Source organism: Bos javanicus, chromosome 1 (assembly GCF_032452875.1).
Source record: "Bos javanicus breed banteng chromosome 1, ARS-OSU_banteng_1.0, whole genome shotgun sequence".
NCBI lineage: Eukaryota > Metazoa > Chordata > Mammalia > Artiodactyla > Bovidae > Bos > Bos javanicus.
The window spans coordinates 57,393,151-57,407,464 of NC_083868.1; the positions used below are offsets into that span (position 1 = coordinate 57,393,151).

The 14,314-nt window shown below is 38.4% G+C and overlaps 1 protein-coding gene across 5 annotated transcripts in view; it reads left to right on the top strand.

Moving 5' to 3' along the window:
- Positions 1-14,314, top strand: part of CD200 (CD200 molecule) — a 102,654-nt gene that overhangs the window by 34,656 nt on the left and 53,684 nt on the right. For 3 of the 5 annotated variants that reach the window (XM_061392851.1, XM_061392520.1, XM_061392764.1), the window contains 2 exons: positions 3,437-3,544; positions 9,557-10,837. The exons of 1 other annotated variant lie outside the window; for it this stretch is intronic. In XM_061392851.1, coding sequence (XP_061248835.1) covers positions 3,437-3,544; positions 9,557-9,564 — 116 coding nt within the window. In that variant the 3' untranslated portion in view covers positions 9,565-10,837. Of the gene's footprint in view, positions 1-3,436; positions 3,545-9,556; positions 10,838-14,314 lie in introns of those variants that run through there. One more of the 5 variants, XM_061392687.1, reaches the window with a different exon arrangement.

Below are 14,314 nucleotides of genomic sequence, written 5' to 3' on the forward strand. Positions count from 1 at the left end.
AAACCACAGCCTTGACTAGAAGCACCTTTGTTGGCAAAGTATGTCTCTGCTTTTGAATATGCTATCCAGGTTGGTCATAACTTTCCTTCAAAGGAGTAAACATCTTTTAATTTCATGGCTGCATCACCATCTGCAGTGATTTTGGAGCCCCCCAAAATAAAGTCTGATACTGTTTCCACTGTTTTCCCATCTATTTGACATGAAGTGATGGGACTAGATGCCATGATCTTCGTTTTCTGAATGTTGAGCTTTAAGCCAACTTTTTCACTCTCCTCTTTCACTTTCATCAAGAGGCTTTTGAGTTCCTCTTCACTTTCTGCCATGAGGGTGGTGTCATCTGCATATCTGAGGTTATTGATATTTCTCCCAGCAATCTTGATTCCAGCTTGTGCTTCTTCCAGCCCAGCATTTCTCATGATGTACTCTGCATAGAAGTTAAATAAGCAGGGTGACAATATACAGCTTTGATGTATTCCTTTTCTTACTTGTAACCAGTCTGTTGTTCCATGTCCAGTTCTAACTGTTGCTTCCTGACCTGTATATAGGTTTCTCAAGAGGCTGGTCAGGTGGTCTGGTATTCCCATCTCTTTCAGAATTTTCCACAGTTTATTGTGATCCACACAGTCAAAGGCTTTGACATAGTCAATAAAGCAGAAATAGATATTTTTCTGGAACTCTCTTGCTTTTTTGATGATCCAGCAGATGTTGGCAATTTGATCTCTGGTTCCTCTGACTTTTCTAAAACCAGCTTGAACATCTGGAATTTCATGGTTCACATATTGCTGAAGCCTGGCTTGGAGAATTTTGAGCATTACTTTACTAGCATGTGAGATGAGTGCAATTGTGCAATAGTTTGATCATCCTTTGGCATTGCCTTTCTTTGGGATTGGAATGAATACTGACCTTTTCCAGTCCTGTGGCCACTGCTGAGTTTTCCAAATTTGCTGGCATATTGAGTGCAGCACTTTTACATCATCTTTCAGGATTTAGAATAGCTCAACTGGAATTCCATCACCTCCACTAGCTTTGTTCGTAGTGATGCTTTCTAAGGCTCACTTGACTTCCCATTCCAGGATATCTGGCTCTAGGTGAGTGATCACACCATCGTGATTATCTTGGTCATGAAGATCTTTTTTGTACAGTTCTGTGTATTATCTTGCCACCTCTTCCTAATATCTTCTGATTCTGACAGAATGTGGTCCACTGGAGAAGGGAATGGCAAACCACTTCAGTATTCTTGCCTTGAGAACCCCATGAACAGTATGAAAAGGCAAAATGATAGGATACTGAAAGAGGAACTCCACAGGTAGGTAGGTGCCCAATATGCTGCTGGAGATCAGTGGAGAAATAACTCCAAAAAGAATGAAGGGATGGAGCCAAAGCAAAAACAATACCCAGTTGTGGATGTGACTGGTGATAGAAGCAAGGTCCAATGCTATAAAGAGCAATATTGCATAGGAACCTGGAATGTCAGGTCCATGAATCAAGGCAAATTGGAAATGGTCAAACAGGAGATGGCAAGAGTGAACGTTGACATTCTAGGAATCAGTGAACTAAAATGGACTAGGACGGGTGAATTTAACTCAGATGGCCATTATATCTACTACTGTGGGAGGAATCCTTTAGAAGAAATGGAGTAGCCATCATGGTCAACAAAAGAGTCCGAAATGCAGTACTTGGATGCAATCTCAAAAACAACAGAATGATCTCTGTTCATTTCCAAGGCAAACCATTCAATATCACAGTAATCCAAGTCTATGCTCCAACCAGTAATGCTGAAAAAGCTGAAGTTGAATGGTTCTATGAAGACTTACATGACCTTTTAGAACTAACACCCAAAAAAGATGTCCTTTTCATTATAGGGGACTGGAATGCAAAAGTAGGAAGTCAAGAAATACCTGGAGTAACAGGCAAATTTGGCCTTGGAATACAGAATGAAGCAGGACAAGGCTAATAGAGTTTTGCCAAGAGAATGCACTGGTCATAGCAAACACCCTCTTCTAACAACACAAGAGAAGACTCTACACATGGACATCACCAGATGGTCAACATCAAAATCAGATTGATTATATTCTTAGCCAAAGATGGAGAAGCTCTATACAGTCAGCAAAAACAAGACCAGGAGCTGACTGTGGCTCAGATCATGAGCTCCTTATTACCAAATTCAGACTTAAATTGAAGAAAGTAGGGAAAACCACTAGACCATTCAGGTATGACCTAAATCAAATCCCTTATGATTATACAGTGGAAGTGAGAAATAGATTTAAGGGACTAGATCTGATGAACTATGGACAGAAGTTCATGACATTATAGAGGAGACAGGAATCAAGACCATCCTCATGGAAAAGAAATGCAAAAAAGTAAAATGGCTGTCTGGGGAGGCCTTACAAATAGCTGTGAAAAGAGAAGCGAAAAGCAAAGGAGAAAAGGAAAGATATAAGCATCTGAATGCAGAGTTCCAAAGAATAGCAAGAAGAGATAAGAAAGCCTTTCTCAGCGATCAATGCAAAGAAATAGAGGAAAACAACAGAATGGGAAAGACTAGAGATCACTTCAAGAAAATTAGAGATACCAAGGGAACATTTCATGCAAAGATGGGCTTGATAAAGGACAGAAATGGTACGGACCTAACAGAAGCAGAAGATATTAAGAAGAGGTGACAAGAATACACAGAAGAACTGTACAAAAAAGATCTTCACAACCAAGACAATCAGTAAAATTATGACGTGAAAAATCCCATTATAAAGGTCTGGAGAAAATGCCAGAGACTCCCAAATCAGACAGTGCTTTTTCTGACTTTGTATTACACAGTGACACTGAGGAACTGATATTTAGGCTAAGTTGCATTTACTGACTACTAGATAGAAGTTTAATAACAAAGACATTGATTAGAATGAACACAAAACATGGAATTGAGTTATTCCTGGAGGTTGGAATCATGAGATTTATTATTTTTCCTTTATATTTTTCTATATTTTCCAAAAATTCCTCAATAAACATATTACTTTAATGGACAGTATGGCAAAGATTATGTGCTTTGAAGGCAAACAGATCTCTGACCAAGCCTTGTTCTACCAATTACTGCACTGATTTGGGGCTTACCCAACTTCTCTGAGCCTCAATTGTTTGTTTTATTAATCTGTTAGATGGTAGTAATAATAATACCTAACTCGAGCTATTTTGAGGATTAAAGGAGGCAACACATTCAAAGCTCTTACTACATAGTAACCACATAAAACATGTTAATTATTATTATTATTTAAATGCTATTAAAATAATATGAGATCATGAATGTAGACCTTTATATATGTAAGAATAATTTTCATCGAAAGCACAACTCTAGTAGAATCTCATTACAACTATCTCTTTATTACTTTTTGCCTCTACAGCTTCCACTTATCACTAGTTTTTCCTTTTCTCCTATCAATATCCACAGGCTTTTGGTTTTCAGTTCCACTGTTGTTAAGCATCGTCTCCTTGGTAATTCTTCTGGTCTTAATCTCAATTCTCCTCTATTGGAAACGTCATCGGAACCAAGATCGAGGTGAGTCCCATGGGAAGTAAAAAGAAGGAAAAAATTATTGTTTAACGACAATCTGGGGTTCAAATGAAGATATAAATAAGGGATGAGTGCTTAGTCATGTCTGACTCTTTGTGACCCTGTGAATTGTAGCCTGCCAGGACTCTTGCCTGGAGAATCCCATGGATGGAGGAGCCTGGTGGGCTGCAGTCCATGGGGTCACGAAGAGTCGGACACGACTGAGTGACTTCTTTCACTTTTCACTTTCATGCATTGGAGAAGGAAATGGCAACCCACTCCAGTGTTCTTGCCTGGAGAATCCCAGGGATGGTGGAGCCTGGTGGGCTGCCATCTATGGGAGTTGCACAGAGTCAGACACGACTGAAGCGACTTAGCAGCAGCAGCAGCAGGCTCCTTTGTCCGTGGGATTCTCCAGGCAAGAATGCTAGAGTGGGTTGCCATTTCCTTCTCCAGGGCATCTTCCCAACCCAGGGATTGAACCTGGGTCTCCTGCATTGCAAGCGGATTCTTTACCATCTGAGCCACCAGGGAAGTCCTAAATAAGGTGTGATAACCATGAAATTAAAAGACACTTGTTCCTTGGAAGAAAAAATATGATGAACCTTGACATCATATTAAAAAGCAGAGACATCACTTTGCTGACAAAGGTCTGTATAGTCAAAGTTAGGGTTTTTCTAGTAGTCATGTATGGATGTGAGATTTGGACCATAAAAAAGGCTGAGCACCAAAGAATTGATCCTTTCAAACTGTGGTGCTGGAGAAAACACTTGAGAGTCCCTTGAATTGCAAGGAGATCAAACCAGGCAATCCTAAAGGAAATCAACCCTGAATATTCATTGGAAGGACTGATGCTGAAGCTGAAGACCCAATATTTTGGCCATCTGATGTGAAGAGTCAGCTCATTGGAAAAGAACCCGATGCTGGGAAAGATCGAGGGCAAGGGACGGGGACAACAGAGAATGAGATGGTTGGTTGGCATCACTGACTTAATGGATATGAGTTTGGGCAAACTCCAGGAGACAATGAAGGATAGGGAATCCTGGTGTGCTGCAGTCCAAGGGGTCACAAAGAGTGAGACATGACTGAGCAACTGAACAACAGGTCAGCTATCCCACTGAAGGGATTGTGAACTTGTCCAATGTGATCACCAACTGAGTAGTGCTTTCTATGTTATATGCTCACTATGGCTCAGACACTCTAGGACTTACACAGGGGATAATAACTTTATCGTCTCATCCTGCCCTTATACATTGTTAATTTCTTTCCATCTGCTACAACATCTATCATAGTGTCTTATGTATACTCACTAAATGTTTACTAAAAGAATGAATGACTGAATGGAAGGGTAGATTTTCAAAGGGATTTTTTCTATTCCACTTTTTAAACTGCAAATTCAGTACCTCATAGATGCTGAATCTAAACATTATGGAAGAATAGAAAACAAGAGACACTGTCAAACCAAGAGGAGTCAGCCATAGGGGAAGAATTAAATTTCTTTGGTTTCTGAAGACACTGCATAATTTATTAAAGCTAAAGAAAAGGTGCAGTTTATGTTGTATGTACTGGGAATTTTCTAGGATGAAGTGGTGCTGTGGGAGTTTTCTCCTGCTCACATGACTGACAGAAAGGGGAGGAAAAATGTTCACTTTGAGTGTTATTTATATTTCTATTAAAAATATCACTTATGTGCTACCTTTTTTCCTCTCTTTCTGTCTCATAGAGTAACATCTTTCATGTTCTAAGCTTTTTGAACATTTAATTTTGCATAAGCCTTATATAAACACTAGATGAATTCATGTGATTTTGTAAGAAAAACAACAAATCACCAGCATCAATGACCTTTTGCAGGTGTAGATAAAAGAATTTGTTCTGTAGGGGACAGGAGATTGCAAATCAGATAATCTTGCACATAAATTTAAGCCCTTAGACCTCCTTGTGCTCAGTCACTCAGCTCTGTCCGACTCTTTGTGACCCCATGGACTGTAGCCTGCCAGGCTCCTCTGTCCAGGGGATTGTCCTGGCAAGAATAGTGGAGTAGATTACCATTTCTTTCCCCTGGGGATCTTCCCAACCCAGAAATCAGGGATCGAATCCAGTCTCCTGAGGCTTCTGCATTGGCAGATGAATTCTTTAGCACTGAGCCACCTGGGAAGCCCTTAGCTCTGTGCAAAATGTCAAAGGTGGAAAGCCAGTTGACTCTACTTTTTCCAAACATTTTGCTTTTCTGGTTAAAAACAGAAGTTGACTTCCTTCCCCTAATACAGTTAACAGCAGGCCTAAAATTAGAATCCTGGTCTTCTGACCTCTGCTGGAATATTCTTCCAGTTATAGTTTCCTGACTTGAAAGGCACAGTTGTTAATTGTGTTTATTTCAACCTGTGTTTGCTGATATTGCTCTATACTTCTGTAAATATATAAGCAGAAAAGTATGACATGTTCAAATTCACTTTAAAATGTCCCCTTGAATAAGAATCTCATAATACAGTCCATTCAAGCCCAAGGTAAATTTCACTAGAAAGGGACATTTGCAAAATAATTGTTCTTAGTGTATTAAGTCTCTTATTTTCTAGGAAATATAATTGTTCAATGCCTTATTCAGTTGCTGAAGTGAAGAGAGTTAGCTTAAGGTTATTTGGTCCCATATACTTAAATAGCTAGTAAAATCAAGTGTCAGCTATGCTAGAGACAAACTCTCAAGGCTGAGAAAATACTGGTTTGCAGATGATGACTGTAGCCATGAAATTAAAAGATGCTTACTCCTTGGAAGGAAAGTTATGACCAACCTAGATAGCATACTGAAAAGCAGAGACATTACTTTGCCAACAAAAGTCCGTCTAGTCAAGGCTATGGTTTTTCCTGTGGTCATGTATGGATGAGAGTTGGACTGTGAAGAAGGCTGAGTGCCAAAGAATTGATGCTTTTGAACTGTGGTGTTGGAAAAGATTCTTGAGAGTCCCTTGGACTACAAGGAGATCCAACCAGTCCGTTCTGAAGGAGATCAGCCCTGGGATTTCTTTGGAGGGACTGATGCTGAAGCTGAAACTCCAGTACTTTGGCCACCTCATGGGAAGAGTTGACTCATTGGAAAAGAATCTGATGCTGGGAGGGATTGGGGGCAGGAGGAGAAGGGGACGACAGAGGATGAGATGGCTGGATGGCATCACCGACTCAATGGATGTGAGTCTGAGTGAACTCCGGGAGTTGGTGATGGACAGGGAGGCCTGGAGTGCTGTGATTCATGGGGTCGCAAATAGTCGGACACAACTGAGCGACTGAACTGAAGACCAAAACTTAAGTAATCCAAAAATTTGGAAGAAAAGGAAGAAAATCATCAAATATAGTGACTTTTTAAAATTTCTTTAAGTAAAAAATTTTGATTGTCAAATTGTGATGAAAGTGAATAGTCCTACTATATTTGCTTGTCATCTTTAATTTTTATTTTATATTGGATTATAGTTGATTTACAATGTGTTAGTTTCAGGTGTACATATAAAGTGATTCAGTTATACATATATCTATTCTTTTTCAAATTATTTTCCCATTTAGGTTATTATAAAATATCTTTCTTTACCCTTACTTTGTGTTTTTTTCTCCTCTCTTTTTCTTTCTATTATCTTCTGAAACATAAAACTTTTGGATGGACAGGGAAACATGATCAGTCAAAATGACCCCAAGATTCTGGGCCTCAGTGACCTGAAAAAATGATCATGTGAATAGAAATGGAAGTGGAGAGGGGGAACTGAGAGTGAGTGAGTGAGTGAGTGAGTGAGTGTGTGTGTGTGTGTGTGTGTGTGTGATCAGTTTGTGAAGAAAGAAAAAGTAGAGGTGAATTAGTTTTTGAGCTTATTAAATATGAGTAGACAAAGAATCATCTGCATGGAGCTGCTAGTAGTAAGACAAATCTGGTAAGAAAAGTCTATTAAGTTCAAATCTTTGTTAGATAAATGACCAAAAGTATTTACTGTAGATTAAAATCACTGATTTATTGCTCACAAAAACATAAGCAAATTTACAGGTTGTAGACAGAGGGGTAATCTCTAATGACAGATGTTATTTTCATAGTCAGGCCCCTTTTCCTGTGATTTGGTGTAATGCCAGAGAGTGTTACGTTAGGTTTTTTCCAACAGTAAAACTGTTCTCTGAGGAAGGTTTGATGAGTTAGAGGCAGTTTCTGTTTGTACCATTCCTAGTGAGATCATCACAGTTATTTCTCATGAGACTACAACAATATGATAATAGATTAATAGGTTTTCAAAGAATGTTTTTTTTTTCTTTTATGAATCAGTACTGTATTACTAAATAGAAAGTGAAAAGAAATTAAAATTTCCTAGGGAAATTTCTTGATAATTTTTTTCTATTAAAACCCAGTTGATGTCATAAATTTGCCCCTTACATATACTACAAAAACATTAAGTTTGAGGTTAAGAATAATCTTTTATTTCTCATTAGCCAAACCACCAATGATTACAAGCTTCTCAGAAACAACTTCACTTTGGGGCATATTATCATGGATAATCACCTAATTTTTAGAAATTTTTATTGTCAGTAGCAGTCTTCTATTGTTTGGGTCATGGTTGAATTGGAAACCAATAGAAGACTTAGACAATCATGTGAAATGCATATTCCAAACTTCATTTTTCTTCAAAATATCTAACTATGTCAGGTAAAAGTGATTTATTTAAACTCATATCTATATACTTACTTTGATTTTTCCCACTTTGCTTCACAATAACCTAATCTTATAAATGGGTTCTCTGCAATGATGATAATGGCAATGTTAGCGAAACATTATATCCTGGGTAAAATCAAGTCATTTTCTCATGTTTTAAGCTTAGAACTCTATCAAATAACAGCAGTACTCAGTAAATAATTGGTGATGCTGAAATTGGAGATTAATTGGAAGAATAATATAAAAGATACATGTTTCCAAAAAAAATAAAAATCTTTGCTTTACTAATAATTGTACTTAAACTTCCCAGATGAAGGCTGGCTGAGTGGTAACTCTCAGCCCATCCCAATGTAATTATAGTTTCAAGCAGAAGAAGGGATGCTTTAAATGAGAAAAGTGTGAAGCAGTTATTATTGAACAATCTAGGTTAGAACTGCTGGGAGAAATCTTGCATCACAAGGCTATCTGTCTATAAAATTTTACGCGTGAATATACCAATGCCACCCATCATATCAAAATGTCATAACAAAATCCAGTCATAAAGTAGGTGGTTAACAGACCTGAAAGTCTGGGCATTCTTGCCTGAGCTGCTCTGTGTCTTTCACCATGGAACAGATCACTGGTATTAGAAATGATGACACAATTAAAACATGCAAAACTTCGGGTTCTGGTAAAGAATTACTTAAGATTACAGAGAAAGTAAGATTAAAGGAGCCAAGATAAAATCCCAGACCTTTCACTTCACTGTTTGCCTGCCTTGTAGGGAGGCCCACATTCTCCCAGTTTAAGGGCTAGAAAGCTAAAAGTCTTGTAAGGGCCTCCATCTGTCTAGTTTGTGACCGTTCCCACCTTGATGTCCAATAAGTGAGTATCCACAGGAAACAAAGCTCAAGGTCTTATAAATAAAATACATGTGGATCATTTGGAATTCTTGAGCCTGCTCTTTTACTTGTAGTCTTACATGTATTATTAAGCAAGTACAATCTTGCTTAAGAATGCATGCTAAGTCGCTTCAGTTGTGTCCGACTCTGTGCGACCCCATAGATGGCAGGGTCCTCTGTCCAAGCATTCTCCAGGCAAGAATACTGGGTGGGTTGCCATTTCCTTCTCCATTGCTTAAGAATGATAAGCTATTATTTCCTAGAACTACTCATATCCTTTTAAAGAGAGTCACAGTGCCTCACAGCACACTGAGTCAGCGGTATCTACTTCCTCCTCTTTGCTGATGAAATATTCACTGGAGAATTCTGTGTTTATTGATCCTTCTATTATCTATCTTCTGAAAATCTATTAGAATAGAAATTATAGATTTTCAAAGTTCGTATCTTGATCTTTCTTTTACCCAGAGCCCTAGAGGAGTCACACAGAACCCTGACAGTTATTTCCTGGTCTACTTGAATCTGACTCAGGAGGCAAGCAGAAGAAAGAGGATCATTCTCCAAGGAACCTAAAAGAGCAAAAAAAAGAATGGGAGTCAAAGGCCTAAGAATTTCAAGACTTTCCACTGCCATGTAGCCCACCCAGTGCTTCTGTGAGTTCCCAGAGGAAGTCATTTTACCTCTCAGGTCTGTTGTAGGACTTGGTTTTGTAAAACAATGCAGTGTTGTGCTGTTGAAAGGATACTGGACTTGGAGCCAGGAGCCACCGCTCGGAGGTTGACTTTGACTCCAACTGGTGGTAACTCTGTGTTAATCATATCTCAATGAACTTTCACATTCGCATCCAGAAAGTTAAGAAGTTGGACCAAATAATTTTCCATTCTGCTCTAAAAACAGATGCAATTCCAGGGGGAAAAAAAAAGGATAAAGAGAAAAGAAATGAAAGAAGAATACAGGAAGGTAGGGACCAAAGAACTTTTCTGAGACTGCCTTTTGCCTTTCTGTGGACATGCCATCTCTTCTTCCCTTCTTTGGTCCATAAGTCTATTTCCTCATCACTGGGTATCTTGTCTACTGCCTGCTTATTGTTTTTGCTATTAACTGGTCTTTCTAGAAGTCTCAGTTTCACTGCTCTTCTTCACGTACTTCTGTGATGTTTACCACAATGGAAGTGGAACTCAATTTATTGTGAAGTAACATTGGCAACCTTAACTTGGCTTATCTGTTTTTATAGCAGACTAAAATATTGTTAGTCTTAGACAGCAGCTTGCATTTTTTAAAAAGCATGCATTTCTCATCCATTTGTCTCATAATATGACCCAGCCCTATTTTAATCATTCTAAATTCAACCTAGTGTAATGAAATATATTATGAAAAGAGGTGTTTAGAAAGTTTTATGAATAGCAGTCAGTTAATTCAAATGCTTTGCCTCCCCCAACTTTTTTTCTTATAAAGTCACTTATCACAATAGCAGAGGAAGCATGTATGGCTGTACAAATTCCTTTGTCATAAACATATTGTTCTAACTAGTGGAACAGTTTTGAACTCTAAATCATCATTGGACCAAGCTGGTGACTTTTTCAGTATCTTTTGCTTTCTTGTCTGTATCCAGTGACTTAGGAACTAAAACTTAAGTTGTCTTTATTGTTGTATTGAATATTTATATATTTAGTAAACTTTTTGTATGTTATTTAATTATTATTTCATATATTTGTATTAATATACTAAATAATTAAAAGTGTCTAACTATTTGGTTCATGATATTCTCTTGGGGAATGTGGAAAATGTGGACATTAATGATAATACTTATATTTTCCCTCTGTGTGTGAAGCCCTCCCCCCTCTCTCTTAGTCTTCTAAAAGATGCTGTTGACATTTCTGATTTCTCACAACATCACAAGTCAGATGTCCTTTTCTGACCAGTGAGAGCTCCTTCATGTTGGTGATATGACCCGGTCAGTTTTGGAGCACTTCCTTATATATGCTGTTTTGATTTTACTTTTAGATACTAACCTTTTCAAATGAATTAGCTCACACAGCTTTGAATTTGGTAGGACTTAATATCCTGCTTCTGATTTTGCTATATTCTGGCATCTCAGTTGCCAGATCAGATCTTGTAACTTAAAGCAGTAGCTCCAAACATTTAAAGGTCTCAGGGCCCCTTTACACATGTAAAAACATCATTGAGGACCCCAAAGAGCTTTCTTATATAGCAAATTATGTCTCTTGATATTTACCATATTTGATATTAAAACCAATACATTTTAAAAACAAAAACCTACAAGCATACATTTCATTGGGTCATCAGACTGATAGTAACATTATACATCAGGTAATTTCTGGAAGGCTCCACAACACATTTGTAAGACAATTGAAAATAAGGAATTGGTGTGATTATGACCATAGTTTTGACTTTGTGGAGCCCCTGAAATGGTCTCAAGGGCAATTTTAAGGACTGCTCACTTAAAGGATAGGCAAAGAAGGAGACCATCTTATGAGATTTCATGAGTGCCCAAAGGCACTCCTTTATGAAATAGCTATCTTCACAGTGCCTAAGCATTCCACCAAAATTTTATTTAGGCCATTACCTTTCTGGGAATTCCCCTGCAAAGAAGCCTTGGCCTAACCCTTCTTCCTAATAATTAAATTGATGTATTAAATGGCTAATCAGTTACTTTGGAGGATATTGAGAGACTTGGACTTAGAATTGATAGACTTTGATGGTAAAGACTTGGGAGGGTCATAGAGAGTGAAGAGAGGTGGTGGAAGGCATAGCTCAGAGTGCCTGATTCCGAGAAGGCAGATTGAGTGGAGAACCTGTGAATGCTGTCCTCTTGCTCTTGGGAGGGGCTCATCAGGTCCCCCTTAACTCATCCTGACCCTTTCAATTAGGAGAGCTTTTTCTGAATTTGTGAATTAGAAAAAGACAGTTTGGGCTTTGTATATTTAATCAAGGTTGGGAAAGTTGTAAACATTTGAGTCACTTAGAATAACTCAATCAAAAATTTTTCTTGGCAGTAAAAATTTATGAACTTTCCAGGGTGATGGTAAATAAGCTCAGAGATAAGGGAAAGTAAAAGAAGTTTTCTGTGCTTAAATAGAACTAAACTTCAAGATGAGAATGTGGGGGGAGGGGTTGGAACTTTTTAACTACCAACTAGGTAACATTTCACACATACACGTTCAAAGAATACAAAAAAATACAAAAACCACATGATGGCCAGGGACTATGAGGCTTTGGTTAAAAGAGTTTTCTTGGACCAACTTTCTTCTATGGTTATTTAGCTCATCGAGAAAGAGATTTAACTTTCTAAAAATAAAGCTTCCTAAAGTAATTCCTGACACCTGTAATTTTTTTTTTTTTCATTTGCTCTCAAAATGCTCCAGATTTGATTTCAGTCTCCTCACCACAGTCACTTAGGCTAATGAATTTGGATAAGGTCACACAGCACTGTGATTCAGTTGTAAGCAAGCCAGCTCCTGCATAGACATCATATACATTTGAACCTTGTGAGGTGGAGAAGGTTTTCAAGCCCATTTTTATAAGTGTGAAAAATGAGGCCCTAAGTTTTTCAGTGACTTTCTTTGGGTAACACTGAAGACATGTTATTGCTGTCCAGTCACTAAATCATGTCCAATTCTTTGTGACCGTATGGACATAAGATGGGACTAAAGCTCCAACTCAGAATCCCAGACTTCCTGCCCAGTGCCCTCTCTCTTCCCTCCACTTATACTTTCGTTCATCCGATATCCTATTTGTCAGTATATTCCTATTTGCTCTTTCAGTATACTTAGAATCTAACGCTTGCGTCTAATCTTACCACCTGGCCCAAAGTGTCATTCTCGTTTTCATAGACTGTTGACATATTAATAGCTTTTTTTTTCCTTTTTTAAAAATTTATTTTTTTAAATTAAAATTTTATTTTAATTGGAGGATAACTGCTTTGTTGTATTGGTTTCTGTTGTACCACAATGTGACTCAGCCATAAGTATACATATATCCCCTCTCTCTCAAGCCTCCTTCCCAACCCCTCTCCCCCCACATCCCACCCCTCTCAGTCATCCTAGAGCACTGAGCTGGTTCCCTGTGCTATACAACAGCTTCCCACTAGCTAGCTATTTTACACATGGTAGTATATATATTGACATAGCTTTACTAATCTCCCTGCTTCTGCTTTCTTCCCCTTTCAGACTATTCTCATATCTGTCTTAAAATATAGGTCAAGACAGATCTTGTCATTCTTCTGCACAAAATCTCCAAATGCTTCCCATCTTATTTAGAGAAGAAGCCAAAGTCTTTACATGGGCTTTATGGTCCTTCATGACTGGGCTCCCTGATACTCTAAAATCACCTTCTACTGCTCTTCCTCCTGTTTATACTCTGCCAGCCACACTACCCTTTTCTTGCTATTTCACCAATATTTAGACAGATTTCCACTAGAAAACCTTGGCACTTAACTCTTCTCTCTGCCTAGAATGTTCTTCCTGAAGGTGGCCACATAAGCCTCTTCCCCAACAAACCCTTTCTCTCTCTTCTGCTTCATTTTTCTCCCTTGCATCCATCACTATCTAGCATGCTATCTGCTTTACTCATTTATTTTGTTTATTATCTGTCACCTTCCAATAGATCATAAGCTTAATGAGGGCAGAGGTTTTAAACTGTTGGCTTGCTTTTCCCTAGCACTTAGTATAAGCAGCCAAGGAATATTTCTTGAGCAAATCAATTTTGTGACAATACATTAGGGGAGGGAGGGAGGAGTAGTTTAAACAACTTTGCACTGGAGCATCCCTCCTGCCCTATGAGAGAATATGATTGAACTAGAGAATAGAAGAGGACTTTTAGAAATTGATGGTCATGAAGCATAGAGACAAGTATAATGGATTTAGAACCAAAAGAATGGTGTTTAGATTTCATCCCTGATATTCAGCAATGTGTGATCTTTGACCAGTCACTTAATATCTCCGAATTTACATGTCCTCAACTATAAATTGGGAGTGCACCAAGCTTGTCTTACTGAGTATCTGTAAAGGCTCAAGTGAGAAGGAGTATAGCTCTCAACATGTGCAAGCTTACCTGCTGAAGCATGTCTGCTCTGTGACCTCAAAATCCACACTAAAACACCACAGGTCTCATATCTTCAGTTGCTCCTAGTTCTTTCTCACAGTCGGCTCCACCCTTCTCTGGAAGTGGATGCGGGGGTGAGGTGGAAATAGGAGTGCTGGCAGT